Below are 17899 nucleotides of genomic sequence, written 5' to 3'. Positions count from 1 at the left end.
TCCTGGTGCGGGCTAGTCCGGGCACATCCGCTTGCGTACAATCAACCGTAGAAGAAGAGCTCTCACTGTCTTTGTAGCTGTTGAGCATATCACCTGAGAACATGTCTTCAAAAAAAAGATTAGTTTGCTCTGTTCTGGGTTGTAGTAAACAATGCCAGACAATCCACAAGCTCCCCATCAATGAGAAAACAAAAGCTCAGTGGATATTTTTCATTTTTGATGGGAATGCCCCTGCTACATTTCCCAAACATCTCCATGTATGTGGCAACCACTTCACAGGGGATTGTTACACAAACTTCGCGCAATTCAAAGCAGGACACAGCACCACACTTCGCCTAAAAGAAGGAGCAGTGCCAACAATACGTGCTGGATTACCTGCAGCAGAAGTAAGTATTTCAAACAGTAAAAGTGTATGTGTGCTCGTTCTGCCGTTTGCATTAGCGATAGCCGGCTACAGGCTAAGCTACACGCGTTCGCTCGTGTTTCACTTGCGACGTCTTCTGTCTCTGGGTCAGGCTCCGGGTCAAAGGCGTATGGGATTACGGCGCGGGGTCGTAAAACAGCCATTTAACACTGTTTTGATAATGACTAGCAGAGCATCCATCGTGCCAGGGGGGGAGCTGCGTGTCTGAGAGCTGACGTGCTAATTACGTCACTTCCAGGTACCTGGCCAATCACAGGACAGTGAGAAAGCTCTCGTTGGCTGGCCAATCACAACGCAGTCCGCGTTGTACTTTCAACCGTAGTAGGACTACGCTTGTTGTAGCTGCTGAGCGTATCGGTTGAGAACATGTCGAAAAAAGGTTCAGCGAGTGTTTGCTCTGTTCTGGGTTGTGATAAAAAATACCTGACGCTCCACAAGCTCCCCACCAAGGAGCAAAGAAAAGCTCAGTGGATATCTTTCATATTTGATGGGAATATCCCTGCTACATTTCCCAAATACCTCCATGTATGTGGCAACCACTTCACGGAGGATTGTTACACAAACTTCCGGCAATATAAAGCAGGACACAGCACCAAACTTCACCTAAAGGAAGGAGCAGTGCCAACAATACGTGCTGGGTTGCCTGAAGTAAGCATTATTTATGTGCTTGTTATGTCGTTTAGCATTAGCATGTATGTGCATGTGTGTTTATCATCTCGGTAACCACAACGTTACCCAAGCTACAGGCGTCCTGCAGCAGTCTTTGCGATGGAGGTGGTTCATTTGTCACAGTCTTCTGACTCTGGGTCGGACTCTGGATCAAATGCGTAAGGGACTACGGCGAGAGGACGTGACGACGGCATTACTCTGTTTTGGTAATTGCAAGCGGTGCATCCGTCTTTCCAGAGGGGGAGTTGCATAGACATATATACGTAGACGCCTCATTGAGCAGGTTGGTTCGTTGCTGCGTTACGTCAGCGCGTCCGCCATATTGGATGTGGCAGATCTGCCCGTAAAATAATAAAAGGAAATAGCCTGAACTTCATAAAGCGCCTTTCTACAAAGTGCTTTACGTTAATGTCTCTTATTCACCCATTCACACACACACACACACACACACAAACTAATATATCTGAAAAACAAATAGGCACCAAAAACAAGTATGTAACTTGTAAGTAATGATTATAAATGTTTAGGATATAAGTAAGCCCCAAACTAACGTATGTATTTTTCTAATGCTGTGTGTTTACAGCTACTAATGTGTGTAACACTGTTACAGTGATGATAAATATTGAAATATTTATATTTAACATTTAATCTGTGTGACCCCCGTATATATATGTATATGTATATATGTTCATCAATGTGAGTATAAAAACGATTATTCACAATCAGTTAAATGTAAACGTTAGTGCTCTTTATTCAGAAAACCCTCATGTCACATCTACATTTCAGAATCTGGTTATTCTAGACGCTGAAAATGTTAAATATTAATATTTCAATATTTATCATCACAGTAACAGTGTTACACACATTAGTAGCTGTAAACACTCAGCATTATAAAAATACATATGTTGGTTTGGTGCTTACTTATATCTTAAACATAAGGAGTAAACATTTATAATCATCACGTTAAAAGTTACATAGTTGTTTTTGGTGCCTATTTGTTTCCCATATATACAGTGGGTACGGGAAGTATTCAGACCCCTTTTAAATTTTTCACTCTTTGTTTCATTGCAGCCATTTGCTAAAATCAAAAAAGTTCATTTTATTTCTCATTAATGTACACTCAGCACCCCATCTTGACAGAAAAAAAACAGAAATGTGGACATTTTTGCACATGTATTAAAAAAGTAAAACTGAAATATCACATGGTCATAAGTATTCAGACCCTTTGCTGTGACACTCATATTTCACTCACATGCTGTCAATTTCTTCTGATTGTCCTTGAGATGGTTCTGCTCCTTCAGTCCAGCTGTGTTTAATTAAACTGATTGGACTTGATTAGGAAAGGCACACACACCTGTCTATATAAGACCTTACAGCTCAGAGTGCATGTCGGAGCAAATAAGAATCATGAGGTCGAAGGAACTGCCCAAGGAGCTCAGAGACGGGATTGTGGCAAGGCACAGATCAGGCCAAGGTTACAAAATAATTTCTGCAGCACTCAAGGTTCCCAAGAGCACAGTGGCCTCCATAATCTTTAAATGGAAGAAGTTTGGGACGACCAGAACTCTTCCTAGACCTGGCCGTCCAGCTAAACTGAGCAATCGTGGGAGAAGAGCCTTGGTGAGAGAAGTAAAGAAGAACCCAAAGATCACTGTGGATGAGCTCCAGAGATGCAGTAGGGAGATGGGAGAACGTTCCACAAAGTCAACCATCACTGCAGCCCTCCACCAGTCAAAAACACATGAAGGACTCCCAGACTATGAGAAACAAGATTCTCTGGTCTGATGAGACCAAGATTTAACTTTTTGGTGTTAATTCTAAGTGGTATGTGTGGAGAAAACCAAGCACTGCTCATCACCTGCCCAATACAATCTCAACAGTGAAACATGGTGGTGGCAGCATCATGCTATGGGGGTGTTTTTTAGCTGCAGGGACAGGATGACTGGTTGCAATTGAAGGATAGATGAATGTGGCCAAGTACAGAGATATCCTGGAAGAAAACCTCTTCCAGAGTGCTCAGGACCTCAGACTGTGCCGAAGGTTCACCTTCCAACAAGACAATGACCCTAAGCACACAACTAAAATAACGAAAGAGTGGCTTCGGAACAACTCTGTGACCATTCTTGACTAGCCCAGCCAGAGCCCTGACCTAAACCCAATTGAGCATCTCTGGAGAGACCTGAAAATGGCTGTCCATCAACGTTCACCATCCAACCTGACAGAAATGGAGAGGATCAGCAAGGAAGAATGGCAGAGGATCCCCAGATCCAGGTGTGGAAAAACTTGTTGCATCATTCCCAAGAAGACTCAAGGCTGTACTAGCTCAAAAGGGGGCTTCTACTCAATACTGAGCAAAGGGTCTGAATACTTATTTAATAAATTTGCAAAAATTTCTACATTTCTGTATTTTTTCTGTCAAGATGGAGTGTTGAGTGTACATTAATGAGAAATAAAATGTACTTTTTTTGATTTTAGAAAATGGCTGCAATGAAACAAAGAGTGAAAAATTTAAAGGGGTCTGAATACTTTCCATAGTGTGTGTGTGTGTGTAAGTAAGAGGCATTAACTTAAAGCACTTTGTAGAAAGGCACTTTCAGAATTGTGTATAATACAGTTGTGCTGGAGGTTGTCCACATGGTGGCAGACTGTGCTGACAATATAGGCCACACACACACATAGGTATGAGTAAGTCTGTTATGTTTTTCTAACAACTATGTTGTTCCACTGGCCTTGTCCTTTCTATTATCAATTCTTCACTGACAGACCTGTTTTCGGTTTTTCTTTCTTTTTGGCTTAAGTTGTTTCTACAGACTGGATCCCATTCTCAGTCAACAATTGGTTGATCAATACATTGACAGAGGATATATCAATTAGAAATTAGATTACAAATTTCAAGCTGTATTTATTCAAGTGAAGCATCATATGGTCAGGCTGTGTGGTCAATTCTTTGAGGGCGAGTACAGGTTAATAACTAAAAATCACTATGCTTAATTGATAAGTGTATACTGCAAAGCTACTATACAAAGCACAAACATATTGAAATGTAATTTCCAACCTCTTTACAGTGTTAACAGCCAATCTGGCAGACATTGATGTTAATGTGTGCATTTAATTGTACAAGTCACAGTTCCACGTGTGTGACTCACCGTGAGCCTGATCCTTCACTAAAATAACTGTCTGTGTGTAAATCAGTCTCTGGCATGGGAGAGAACATGGACCAGACACTAAAAACTACACTGCATTGTTTCAACACAGACATCTGTGTTTCCAAAATTACGTTATCTGTGCTGCTTAGCTGACTAACCCTGACATCATCCAGGGAGTACTGACTTATCAGTTCTTGGGGCAAAGCACTCCCAGCTCTTTATAAGAATGTGTTTATGAAATATTTTATGTTGGTCTGCATGGTGTATAAAAATGAGGTATTGCCTTTACTTCTGATCCTCTGTATGATCTTCTATCTGTCTGATCATCTTTCATTTTATTTGTATGTTGCAGGCTGGGCAGTCTGTCTTGTACAGATTGTGCAAAGCGGTTATGTTTTGTGTACTAAATCATTAGAATCGGTTAATTAAAAAACGTTAAGACTCCTCTGTGCTGTGGCTACCTATCTAGCATGTCCTGCAGGTCTGCCACAACAAAGGCAACAACGGCCCACAGTGCCGAGCAGAGGTTCATCTCTTGAGGGTCCTGAACAGTCATGGTATCACCCTCACTATGATGGAACCAAAAATATCGACTGTCTGCCACGTGGAGGCTGGCACCTAAAGGAGAGACAAAATATACAAGGTGTTAGATTTAATTCTGAAAATCTGAAAATAAACTGTTTTAAATCTGTCCTGGAGGGCATTTCCTTAGTATGATTCTTGAAACGTTGGAAGGTGTTAATACATTTCTTGACCAGAGATCAAGAACATGACTAAGGCCACTAAATTCTCAGAAGGAGAAGGATAAAATAAATAAGATAAGACAAGTAAATAAGATAGTCTTTATTGTCATTGCCACCTTTTTCAAAGGTACAACGTAATTGAAGGAAAAATCATATTACTCGTCCTAGTAATAACAACTTAAACTTCCCATTATGATACTTATGGATAAGGGAAATCACAGAAGACAGGAAAATAGTCAGTCAGCCATCGAAGCTATCTCAAACTGTAACTATATTGTCATAAATCAGTTACCAGTATACACAATTTGAATTGAAGATATCTGTAATGACAAATCCTGAAAGGGACATAATTGTCATAGAAAAATGTGTATCTGAAATTACAATAGTGGACAGGGAGAATGTAATTTTAGATATTAATTACATGTATCTGAAGTAAAGTGTGTAACGTTTAGCAAATTGTTTCTTGATATTGCATGTTGTAGCTGAATATGCCTCACTTCACTCTTCTATGTAGCTGTCTCAATTCAAAAGATGTTTAGTCTGTCCATTGGGCAAACATGATGGTCCAAAATGTCAGCCTCCCAAAAGCTGCTTCATGTAAATATAAAAGGCTCATTCTGGGGGGAAAAAAAACAGTTTATACAATCGGATGATTGTACACTTTAAAAAAAACTATACTTTATTTTTACAAAATTAAACTAATTTAACCCAACTTTAATACACTCAACCTTTAAAATGGCACGCTTTACATGTCACAAAACATATACAGGCGAACTATGTCTTAATTAGCTTAATTAATACAAAATGTATGGTGCCTCTATCCATAAAAATATGGACTTCCCCTGTCGATTTCTATTTGATTTTATTCTGGTTTTGATACCGGATCAATATGGCGGCGACGTTGACGTGTGACTCAAGCACGCCGGGACTTCCGCGAGGATATGACGTCACAGTCATAACTTCCCCCTCACAATCATAACAGACGACACGGCTCACACAAAGCGTTAGTAAGAAGCCAACAAAATACAAAATAGAAGAAATGTCGGGTCGCTGTATAATCGCTGGATGTCAGGAAGTTCCGGTGCTGTGTAGTCCGCAGTTGACCGTCTGCGCGTCTCATATCGGCTGCTTCCTAACTCAGACACAATACAATACAGGTTTCTCAAACTGGATAGTGATAAATGGCGGTTCAGGACAGAATGTGTTGGCACAGACTGCACCGACACTGAATCCACAACCTGTAAGTACACTCTCAAACCAGGTACTTGAGTCAGTGCAGTCACCGAGTACACAGAATGCTCACCACTACACGCGAATTTCGCACTCGGCGGAAATGACGATCACAACTTTACCGCCAAAATAACTATTAAACAATTTTCCCTTTAAAGTTGAAGCACTGACGACGACGTGACGTCAGTCTACAGCCTCTGCAGATTTTCACAACAGAGCTGCTGTTTAGACCACGTGGTTCAGGGCAGAATACTGCATTCATTGTGATTAGTTCATAGCAAAAATAGTCCTTAAGCTATTAAACTGTCCTTCCATCTTACATTAATTCAATTAAATTCAATAGAATTTTGTTTGTATACCGCCAAATCACAACATAAAGTATTTCAAGGCACTGTAAATAGTAGGTGTGGGTTAAAATATCGATTTGGTGATACATCGCCGTCTTTCCTCGTGCTATACAATAATCGCTAAGCCAGGGCAAATATCAATATTTGAATTAATAAATTACAGTGTTCTAAAGTAAAAAATTCTTGCCAGTTTCTTCAGTTAGACATATCGTGAAGTATCAGTACATGATTGTAATATATTGATAGAAACCCAAAAGTTCACTCAAAGAGTAAGAACGAGGCACCATTGGAGAGAGAAAAAACTCATAACAGGAAGAACTCTCTGACAGGACCAGACTCAAGGATGTGCAGCATCTGCCTTGACAGCTGTGGTAAAAGGGAAAATGGGGAACAGAGGAGAGGTGGGGGATAGAAAGAGAGACCAGTAGTAGGTATATAACAGTCACATTAAGTTATAGGTTTATGTTTGAATTGGTTATGGCATGTTTATAGTACTACACTCCAGGAGTCATCTGCAAGACGAGGACAGAGATACAGAGGCCTCCTTTACACCTGGCATTAGATTGCGCTTTCTGTGATCGAATAGAGCTTCACCACATGCATTTACACCTGGTATTAACATGCATCTCCAGTGTCCACATTAAGATCTGATTGATTAGATCATCACTATAATGTTGCATCCTGTGTGTCACCATATCAACAAAACATTACCCCCATGTCAGCAGACATGCTATTGTTTATTTAAGACTACTTCTATGTAGCTTACTCCTCTTTTGTAATAAAAGCGATTCAAGCGTCTGCTAAATGCCTTTGTAACTGAATTTCTTTTTCATTGCTATGTGGTAGTAGGTATGGTTGTAGTAGATGATAATATCAAAAATATTACTCAAGTCAAAGCTGCAAATATGTGTGTAATAAATGAAGAAAACAAGTACATAAAATAAGATATTAAAATGCTTTAGCAAAATGGGACATAGAAGTTTGTTGTACTAATTTTTTATGTATGTGTGTGTGTTTTTTGATAGGGTGTTGCTGTTCCCTGTGTTGCCGTACAGAATACCAATAATTTCCCTGCAGTAAACACTGGTAATGTAACTACTGTAAACACCAGTAGTTTGCCTCGTGTAAGACATGCAGCCACGCAGACTGTACCACCATCGAAAAGATCAGTTGGTATCCAACTATCCATGAGGAAGCTGAAAACCAATGTTCGGAATGCAGGTTTGTGGTCTATTTTATATGTGTGTGTGTGTGTGTGTGTGTATTGTCATTATCAAATCATATATGAATATATTTTATTTTGCTACTGTTGATTTAACTGAGAGACTTGCTGATGTCTTTTATCTGTGAAGGGACACAAGCAACAGTGGTCAGCAAAAGCCGTGGAGTTGACACCCACACCTTCAGCCTGGACAGATTGTTTCTACAACCAACACTGGTAAAGAGACCAGCAAAGAGACCTCGACTCAGCATTTCAGACAAGGAGGAGGAGGAGAAGGACAGTCCTGAATGCAGCTAGTTCAGGCGGGGTCATTAGCCAGAGATTTGAACGTGAATCCGAGGACTCTTTCTCACTTGTGGATTAGCAGTCTCAACCTTTCACAAACTCTCAATGGGAAAGAACAATTAAGAGTTCCACACTATGAAACATGTGCCCCATTTTTCTTACAGAAACTCCTCTTCATAATGAAGGTGCAATGTTCTTACCTTGAGTATGCTGTACATAAGTTGTTGGTATCAGCAGTTACAAGGTTTATTTTTTTTCCTATTTGTAGTGTGCTGTGGTGAAATAGGCATCGGGATAATTGTAGTGGTAACTGTATAAGTTTTCTTAATGGAAGTTCAATTGGGATGTATTCCTGTATCTGATACATGAGATCATTCAATGTCTTGATATTCCCAGGAAAATGTCCAGATAAACAAATGTGATCAGTGTCTTTGAGCAAGGCATCAAACCCTCAGCTGCTCCACTGGAACTGTGACTGTTTTCTCTGTTCATTGTTTAAAAAAAGGGGGAGGTTTGTGGTCATGCTGAAGGTTCAACCACTAATTTGTCTTTAGTTCCTGTTTCTACAAGTTATGAGTACAATGCAATTTCACTTCTACTAAAACTAGACAAAACCTGTTACCCCTAACCCGTGACCTATATGACATATAATGTGTCAGAGAGTTGACTATAATCTGATCTAGATCCTTTATTATGGTTATTATTAAAGCATCAATGTACAGAGAATTTACACACGAATAAAGTTCCATCATTCAGTATTTTGGATAATCATTACTTATTGTGTTATTTACCTACAGTATATATCATGTTTCTAAGATCGAGCTATCCACGTTAATCAACTGATTAAGACTGACACCTATTTACTAAATATTTTAACAGTTTCAGTTCAAATATGATTATTTCTGTCACTGAAATCACATACAATACTAATAATAACAATAATAATAATAATAAAGTTTGCCTTAATACCTTTTACTTTGGCTTTGTACAACTTCTTACTTCTTACTTACTTACAAAGATTAAGAACCTCTGCATGAGAACTGGAAGCAGCCTGTCTAAAAGTTCATCTGTGTTACATGGATTTCTTTGCTTTTTCTAAAATTCAGATTCACTACTCTTTGCTGTGTATCAATCATTAAAAGAAAACAGTCCACTATTGAGATTCAACTACATTTTTAACATCTTAATGAAAATAACATCACTGTAAAAAAACTACTTTCCCATACCACACTGTACGTCACTATACCATGTTCATAGTTCACAGATGAGGATGTGATTTTGCAAATGCAGCACTTTAAGAAGAAATATGATCTAATAAAAAAAACCCAGATACATAGAAATTAGGAAGAGCTTTTTCCTATTTCTCTATTTTGTTGCTGCTGATTTCTGTAAGACGGAAAGTACTGACCTGGTACTCCCGTCTGCATCCAGGGTGATATGTCTGTCCCTTCTCCGTGTGCCTCCAGTTTGGTCGTATTAATGGGAGCCAACAGTTTGACCACTTCTTCCATCACCTGTTGATAAAGACACAGCAAAGAGCTCATTGCAATGGTTTTTTTTTAGTACACTAGGGTTTTTACAACATGGTTGAACATTTCTTTTCAAAGTAGTAAACAATTTGTGACCATGTGCATAAACTACATTATACTGTGCCACATTGACATCAGTTTTGTGGTTCTGCAGATTTCAAGCCTTGTAATTGTGTGACCATGTGGTGTTCTCAGTCCCCACCTTTCGTGCTGCATCGCTGCCAGTAAACTGCAGAGCCACTGGTGCAAATGTCCCCATGTCAGACTCCATTACAAGGTCAAAGTTGGAGAGGTTCACCTGAGTGATAGAGAGGGAGTAGATAACGTTTCTGCCAATAAACCCTTCTAAATGTTACACACTGAGCCATTTAAGTAATTTGAATTCTAAGTATACATTAAATGCTGTGTAGAAACTGAGGAATGTTCAGAGAATGCAGTTTATTATGGGCCAAAGCCTGGTAGGCAGCCAAATCCCTGAAGAAGGAACGTGGAAGACTGTAGGTTACTGTTCAGATCCTTTGTGCAGAGAAAAACTTGGTGGTTTTCCAAAGCCTGAAATTAAACTCCAATCCTGCAGTCTATACTTTCACAATGTGGTGTGACTCTTCTTGCTTCTAACTAGCAGAAACCATATTTGCTTTACTGCTGTTACAGTGTTTCCTCCTCAGTTAATACTGCAGTGGAAGTAAACAGTACCTTGTGCAGATTGAAGTACTGCTGTGCTCCGACTCCACCCTGCTCTTCAGCTGTCCACAGCACTGTCCGTAGGGTTCTTCTGGGACGCAAACCTAGAGATAAATGAACATACGGCAAAGAATATGAAAAGTATATACAGAAAAAGTGGGGATACCAGCGTCTGTATGAAGTTCTTTGTTTTAAAACTTGTAATAGAGGCTAACCTTCCAAATCGGAATCTGTTCCCAAATTATGTCTGTCCTTGTTTATGTACATACAGTTGGAGGAAATTACAGTTTGCAGAGTGAGGAACTGTTTTTTTAAATAAAAGTATGGAATATAATACCATTATTTATGGTGTTCATTCAGCCACCACTGCATATAATGGAAGTGAATGTTTTCTCCCTTACTAATGTATTCTGTTTTTTACTGTATTTTTTACATCATTCTACCATCTCTTCAGAGCTGATGAAATATTTATTAAGAACACAAATATTACCAGAGGGACACACTGGTTACGTAAATGATTTACTTAACTCTGACAAGTACAGGATTCTTTCTATATACTGTTTTGTATATATGATGTGTATGTTTCATTCTGTGGAAGAACCTTTGTACTTTTTAATATGATATTTAATTGCTCTGCTATCATATAAGTGTCTGTCTTCTTTGTACTACCTAAGTCCTTAATGAGTGACAAGGCCTCCCATGAAATCATGGCTCCGCCTCCATCATCCATGGCACCCTGGCCGACATCCCAACTGTCCAAGTGGCCACTCAGTAAGACGACCTGACAGAGTTGATGGAAAAAAACAAATATAAACATAGAAAAGACAGACTAGAGGAGAGCCAGAGCTGGAACTTTAATACCTTTGAGGTATCGACTGGGTATCAAACTTCCTCGCAGAAAGTTGTTTGACTGCTAGAAGACAACCTGGCCAGCTAAAACTAAAGAAAATGACCGTAATGTTTAATATAATCAAATAATTTGAGTATATAAATAAATTGGCATTGAGAAAAGTATTGTTCAGGAATCGATAGTGAAGTCCAGATAACAATATCGATACAGTATCAAACACTTTTAGAGAGATCCATGGCTGCTTGACCATGAATCTGATCAGACAAGTATGAGAAAATGTGAATAGAACGCTATCATACGCATACTGTGAAAGAAACGTGTCTCACAGTGTTGTTTTTATAATAAAAAATATTTCTTATCGGAAAGAACAGACAAAGAGACTCAAAGCCAAAAGCCAAAAACACACAGTTCAGTGTAATATCCCCATTTCCAGGAACTTTACAGGCTGAGATTCCCGTCAATGGTCAGCTCCTGACCTTATGTTCCAGGTTACAAAACATTTTCTGACCTAATTATGCTCTGCCTGGACAACGACCCAGTCAAAAGGGAAAGCATTTATCCTACCATACAGCCCTCTCTTCTGAGGGTGACACTAGAATAGCTCAGTTCTATTAATATTGGTTTAAATGTGATTTTATTTTGAAGTCTAGGAATAGAACTTACAAGGCATTTAATACAAAATACACAGAGAGACATGTGTCTACGTGGAAGGTTCACGATTTCCCAAGGATTTGTTTTGCAATAGCACACGTGTCCACTTCCAAAGCCAACATGTTTTTCATGTGAGGGTTTGTCCGAGGTTACGACAGGTTACTTACAGGAAACTGTTCCATATTTGAGTTTGGAGTTTGCTCATAAATACAGAACTTATCTTCCAATAATTCAAGCCACCAGCACTGGTGAAATATAACGATATGAGTTTTAAGTTAAGTTAAAACACATGGTATACATTCTATTTTATTTATCTTCTTGCAGTGGTTGATATCCAAAAGATCTATGTCTATATCTGTTTTAACATTATATTTAATATACTTTGTTAACTGACTAATAAAAGTCTAGTGTAAATATATAATATTAGCTATAAAGCTTTTTAAGTGATATGAAAAACCTTAATAAATCTCAATCTTCACTTCTGCTATGAAAATAAATTGTGTTTTTGTATTTCTTTACATTAATCCTAGTAGTCTTATGTGGTGCTAAGTCCAGGCTGCATGAGTGAAGGTGCTCCATGAAATATTAGTTACTTTGACTTATTCTGATGGAATAAGTATATAAGTATATTTCAATTAAATGCAATTTCTGCTGACTATGACTGCACACTCTGAAACTTTCCATTTTTTAGAGTGGAGGTTGCAGTTTGTGGTCGTTTCCAATAGTGAAGGGGATTTTGAAAACAGTAACAGGCCAATTGCAGAAGAGGAGGGCATGAGACATGTGGCCAGTTTACATCTGATGAGTCGGAGTGGGCATAAACAAAAAGGCCACACATCAGGACATTTTAGATTTGAAGAGTTAGGAAATGAAGAAGCTGATTGAGTGGAAAAAAAAAATCATAGCAATTCATCATTGTGAGAGGAGACTCTGAAAAGTCCCAGCGAGGCTAAACTGTGGAAATGACTCACTAAAACCTCAGCTGAATGTGTATCTAGGAATATGTGCACATACAATCACAAACCACATTTTCAATGACTGCCAGCCAGCGCACAAATCACTGAATTAGAAATGATGTCAAACATCATGCCATGTGTTTCATTTCCCTTTTCTATAATGACGGACCGTGCACTGGTTTCCAGATCGGAATAGTAACAGGTGACATCAGAGATGTTCCTCTAATCCAAGTCTGATTTTTCACTTGTCAGCTCTTTTTTCCTCACAAAAAGAACCTTAGAGGCTGCACTTTGAGAGGAGATTTGGATTACACACACTGGGAACTGCTGAAAGAAATTAGATGTAATAATGTAACACCAAACCGAGTTTGTGCTACATTACATGTCATTTAGCAGGCGCTTTTATCCAAAGCGACTTACAATGGAATTGAGTACAATCAGCGAGGGGTGGAATCGAACTTGCGACCATGATGTTTTTCACACATAGGGTACCGGTCTTAACCACTGAGCCACTCCACCCTTTGCTCTCTGCCAATGTAAGAGCTCTTGTGTTGAATGAGTAATATTTGCAGACTCAAGTCTTTGTGAGGGAGTACGGGCTTACACACACACATACAGGTCATAGTCAGAGATCAGTGAGAGTGAGAGCGGAGTCAGAAGGGACTGACTGGATTAATGTAATGAGTGTATGTGCACAGTTTTAATCCTGCTTGACAAGTTCACAAAGTCAAAGAGGCAGAAAAGGAAAACGAAAATATTACATGCCACCTATAACTCCACACCTACCAAGGGAAATGCCACCCAGTTTGGGCAGTAGAGCAACTTTCAAATATGATGGATCAGGAGATTGAAGATGAAGCTGACAGATACGCAAAATGATGTCAGCATGGAGCAGAATTTCCAATATTTAGAGAGCAAAGGGAGGCCCCACAGTATTAGCACAGTATACACTATGATTCAAAGATTAAACTGTGGAAATTATGTCTGTTATAAATGTAAAAATGTTAAGGGAATTTAGACACGTCTAACCGGAATTCTTTTCTCCCACCGAATATTGCAGTGTGTTGTAGCTCTTTGTCACACAGGCTTCATCGATATAGCTCAGCTATACCAGTTCAACAACAACGTGGCAGTCCTCGTCATCCTGCTGTGTCACTTTTATTCAGACATGGCACCTTTAAACTGACCAGATAGATGCCTGGATAGTTTTTGAAGGACTCCTACCTCAATCTGCCCCCCCACCACCTTCCCAGCTGTACAACTCACCAGTGTAAAACAAGGCAGTTTCCCAAGGAACTCATTAGAAAGCAACACCTGCCTCACTCTAGCTATCAAGAGAGCTAGGGTGTGAGGTGGGTGCTCGGAAAACAAGCTTGAGGGTCTCTTTTCCCAGTGTGCATTTAAAAAAATTAAAAGGCATCATTGGGTCTCTCCTACAGACAAAGTAAAGCTACATCATTTTGTGTCTTATCTGTTGATCAGGTTACACTTGCTAGACATGTCCTTACTCAAACACTGGCAAAGGAGCTGTGTGATACTGTGTGGCCCTTCACTTAAGCTGCCAGCTAGATCTAATATTATATTTCCTCCCAACAGTGACAAGCTTATGGCTTAGAGCAGGACATGTTTTACAACTAAATTCTACGAATGAGGAGCCTACAAGTAAAAAAGCAGTGCACGCTATGATTTCCATGACTTACAAGTAGCTTAGTGAGCACCACAGAATCTGAACGATAAAGTTGCAGATTCATTCTTCCCACTTATTGACTCATGAGGATACACAGCTGGTCTCACTTAAAACAGCCTGAAAGTGACTATACTACATTAAATAATATTGTAGTTTGCTGTACTTGTGGTGCTCGTAAAAAACAAAACAGAAAAACACCAAAATGTGGATTCACGTTGTCATCTGTTTGCTTACTTTACCATGAGCTCACAAATGGCAACTCTTCATACCATAAAAGGATGGGCTAATTTCAGCAGGCCTATAATTTTCATAGAGTTGTTTAGACTGGCCAGTGAAGAAGAAAATGTGATGTAGGAAAAAGGCAGTAATGTTAGGTTTGTAAGTTAAATCATTTCATATGGTCATACGGCATTTAGAGCTTTCTTTATGTGGAAATATTAAATGTGAAATTTTCAATCCTTACTATATTTGTCTTCTCAACAAAAGATCAGAACAGAAGATCAGAACAGTCAGGGAGGCTTTCTTCTAAAAATTTGATTCTCACAGGACATTGATCTCCCACACAACTTAGATACAGGAAGAGAGAAACCACTGCATGATGAGGTCACATAGGAAAGTAAACATGGGAGTGGGAGTGAGTGCTACCTGTTCAGGATGCTGCCAGCCTCTTATCTCAGCCACTGTGTTGAAAGAGTCCGCGTCCGGCAGAGTCTTGGCCCCCATTATGAGTCTGACAATGATCTTCTGTCCCCTCTGTGCCATACGCCACATCAGCTCAGCATCCTCAATAGTGATACAGGCAGTAGGGATGTGCTTTACTCCATCCTGGTAATCCTGCCAACCTGTGTGGGGACTACAGAGTGAAAGAGAGACAGCTGAGAAAGAAGGGGCAGTCTCATGGACATTCAAACAGATTCTTTGTTGCTGTTTGGTCTTCATAAACAGAAATGATGCAACATTATTTGTATTTTGCATCCTTCATTTGAAAACAGGCTCCATTCGTGAAGCAATACTATCAGACCTGACTGAGCATGTCAGGGACAGATCAGGGGGAAAGTGAAACTCCTGAACAACTGTGTTTTCTGAAACATGTGGGCACTTCTTAGTGTTTTCAGTCATACTCCAATCTGTTTGCATCTGTCTCAGTTTACTAGCACAATGTTGCAGTTGCCTCCATCTGTCTTGACATAAAATGAATCACCTTCTCTGTGCAGCATAAAACTATTCAAGATCTAGACACATCTGTGCTGAGATACACAGAAAGAGTCTGTTAGCTGACAGACTTAAATCAGCATTGTGTGAACTCATTTGACAATGGTTTGAATGCAACAGATGTTTGTATAAATCTAAAAGTTACACACTACACTTTTAAATTAGATTTTTACAGTTATTAAATATAGACACACAAACTGACACCTGTTGATAGAGAATGGAGTGATGGATCGAATGAGAGTGGCCACAGCTCCCACTTTTGCTGCCTCAGAAGCACCATAAGCTCTGTAAGCCACCGTCTCCCCGTAGCTCACAAACGGCTGGTTAAAAACCACAATCTTGCCAATTGCCTCGCTGGCTCTTTGCTTCAGTTCTTCAAAAGACTGAACCACTAACACCTCTGACATGATCCCTGCCAAGATAAGAGAGAGACAGTGAAGATTGAAAAATGGATATGGATGGGAAATGACAGGCTCTGTGACAAGCATATACAGTAGTGGTCTTCACCTTCAGGTGGTGTTGCTACGCTGCTACCCAGTCCCAGTATAGCTAGACTTTTGACTCTTGGTGCAACCATTTCCGCACTCTCCTTCCCTCTCACCCAGTGAGGGATTTTAACTGGCTCTGGAGAGGAAATGGCACAAGACACAAAAACAAAACTTACTACTTTTGCTCATCAGGTGACAGGACCTAGTTTTGATTATATTGTTATTTTATTAACAGAAAATGACAACATATTTTCACTGCTGTGCACACACTCACCCAAATGGACATCCAACCCATCCTGTATCATAGCATTGTACATGTATTTGATAGCCATCTCTAGATTGTGTGAGCCACTGACACGGTTCCCTACAGTGTCAGTGAAGTCAGCCAGTCGTCGGTAGGAGCGGTTCTGGGCAGCTCCAAACACGGCCAGGTCAATGATCTGTTTGGCCACATCAGCATAGCCTGCTACCTCTGCTGCTATATGTGAAGCTCAAATACAAACAAGGAAAGTTAGGTATCATCTGCAAGTATTTACCATGTCATTGTTTAAAGGCATTTAGTGCTCTTCTACATCTATGTTCTTTTGTGAGTAATGTGAATAAACAGTAGTCCAAAAAGACTATTTTTCTACTTTACATTTACAGTTATCTGAAAACTTTGACCTAATTCAGGCCATAGTCTGAATAAGACACTGGCAAATAAGAAACAAAATTATATATCTAAAAATTACATTATAATGTAGATGTGAGTCCTTAAGTCAACAGGAAAAAATATTCAAACCTTTTAAAAATCAGTAGATGGATTATTAGTGTCCATTTAAACACAGTGTTCGTCAAGTCTAAGCATTATATGATGCACCAACATACAATGAGTCCAAAACATTAAAAATGCACATTAACTGTCACCATTATAGACAATATAAGGTTTCTAATTTCTACTACCTTGTTATATTATTTATCATAGGTTTCTGTTCTTATATCTTTTCTATTATGCATCTCTGCTGAATCATTGCACCTTATGTTTGGTTTGTATTTTTATAAACTTGACTGCGACAAACCAACTAGTCCCATTTATTTGTTATAGACTGGTGTATTAACTCTAACTGTATCGTACATATAGCTGTATCAGTACAGCTGCACAGTGGCATGCTGTGATGATAGAAAATCCTGAATACCTTTCCTTGCAGCGTTATTGGATGCAGCCCTTGAACTCATGTGACGGTGACAGTCACTTAGAGAGAACAAAAACATGAAGAGGAGGAAGCATCGTCCCCCCTCACAAATCATCTGTGGACAAAGAAATGTGATTATACACTAATGGAGGCTCGGTGGAGGAATTCACACGGGATATAACACGATTACTACTGGCTTAATCGCTTTAAAAACTATCACAGCGATTTTAACGTGAGGCAAACTTTTCCTGGTGTAACAGTGCAAATTACATTTGATGTGAACACAAACCCTTTTCAGGCGAAAGTCTGTCTCTGCTGAAGCTGAAGGTAAATAAAAACACGTACAACCATGAAAACAGGAATTTAAACGCCGGGCACTTCCGCCCTCGTGATAGGGTAAACTTCCGGTCTGTCCGTTTTCACAATAAAAGCATAGTCTTTTATGAATTACACATAAAAAAAAAACTAAAGTAGAAATGGAAATTCTGTTTTATACTTCTCAAGTAATCCTTATTTTTTAGTTGAATAATCTATAGATAATACTAATATTTAGGTCATCCAGTTTTTTTCTGCCACCATGTATTTTGAACTTGTCCAATCGAGG

General features: G+C 39.3%; 2 protein-coding genes across 3 annotated transcripts; one reads left to right on the top strand and one right to left on the bottom strand.

The window, feature by feature from the left end:
- The first annotated feature begins 28 nt into the window (after positions 1–28).
- On the top strand, positions 29–8824 carry LOC122774755. Of its 2 annotated transcripts, none has more exons than XM_044034259.1 (3): positions 29–386; positions 7585–7780; positions 7912–8824. In XM_044034259.1, the coding sequence occupies exons 1-3, from the start codon at positions 102–104 to the stop codon at positions 8076–8078; spliced, it is 648 nt and encodes a 215-aa protein (XP_043890194.1). In that variant the 5' UTR covers positions 29–101; the 3' UTR covers positions 8079–8824. The 2 variants fall into 2 exon arrangements, with proteins under 2 accessions (XP_043890194.1, XP_043890195.1); XM_044034260.1 differs by lacking the exon at positions 29–386 and adding an exon at positions 5666–6222.
- On the bottom strand, positions 3976–17680 carry LOC122774753 (carboxypeptidase Q-like). Its single transcript, XM_044034258.1, has 11 exons — positions 17585–17680; positions 17299–17410; positions 16398–16613; positions 16143–16259; positions 15840–16047; positions 15069–15276; positions 10949–11060; positions 10292–10383; positions 9798–9893; positions 9475–9580; positions 3976–4857 (listed from the first exon to the last, which is right to left on the bottom strand). Exons 2-11 carry the CDS (start codon positions 17408–17410, stop codon positions 4697–4699), a joined length of 1428 nt encoding a protein of 475 aa, XP_043890193.1. The 5' UTR covers positions 17585–17680; the 3' UTR covers positions 3976–4696.
- Between the last annotated feature and the right edge of the window lie 219 nt (positions 17681–17899).

This window comes from Solea senegalensis, linkage group LG9 (genome assembly GCF_019176455.1).
Source record: "Solea senegalensis isolate Sse05_10M linkage group LG9, IFAPA_SoseM_1, whole genome shotgun sequence".
Taxonomy (NCBI): Eukaryota; Metazoa; Chordata; class Actinopteri; order Pleuronectiformes; family Soleidae; genus Solea; species Solea senegalensis.
Note: the sequence above shows the minus strand (reverse complement) of the source record. Positions and strands in the feature narration are given on the sequence as shown.

What these genes read in the sequence shown, in the direction of transcription:
- LOC122774755 (XM_044034259.1), top strand. Translation starts at nt 102, where the DNA reads ATGTCTTCAAAAAAAAGATTAGTTTGCTCTGTTCTGGGTTGTAGTAAA. An exon ending in CTGGATTACCTGCAGCAGAA is followed by an intron (nt 387 to 7,584) that starts GTAAGTATTTCA and finishes GTTTTTTGATAG; the next exon opens with GGTGTTGCTGTTCCCTGTGT. An exon ending in AACCAATGTTCGGAATGCAG is followed by an intron (nt 7,781 to 7,911) that starts GTTTGTGGTCTA and finishes TTATCTGTGAAG; the next exon opens with GGACACAAGCAACAGTGGTC.
- LOC122774753 (XM_044034258.1), bottom strand. Translation starts at nt 17,410, where the DNA reads ATGATTTGTGAGGGGGGACGATGCTTCCTCCTCTTCATGTTTTTGTTC. An exon ending in CAATAACGCTGCAAGGAAAG is followed by an intron (nt 16,614 to 17,298) that starts GTATTCAGGATT and finishes TTTGTATTTGAG; the next exon opens with CTTCACATATAGCAGCAGAG. An exon ending in GCAGCGATGCAGCACGAAAG is followed by an intron (nt 9,581 to 9,797) that starts GTGGGGACTGAG and finishes CTTTATCAACAG; the next exon opens with GTGATGGAAGAAGTGGTCAA.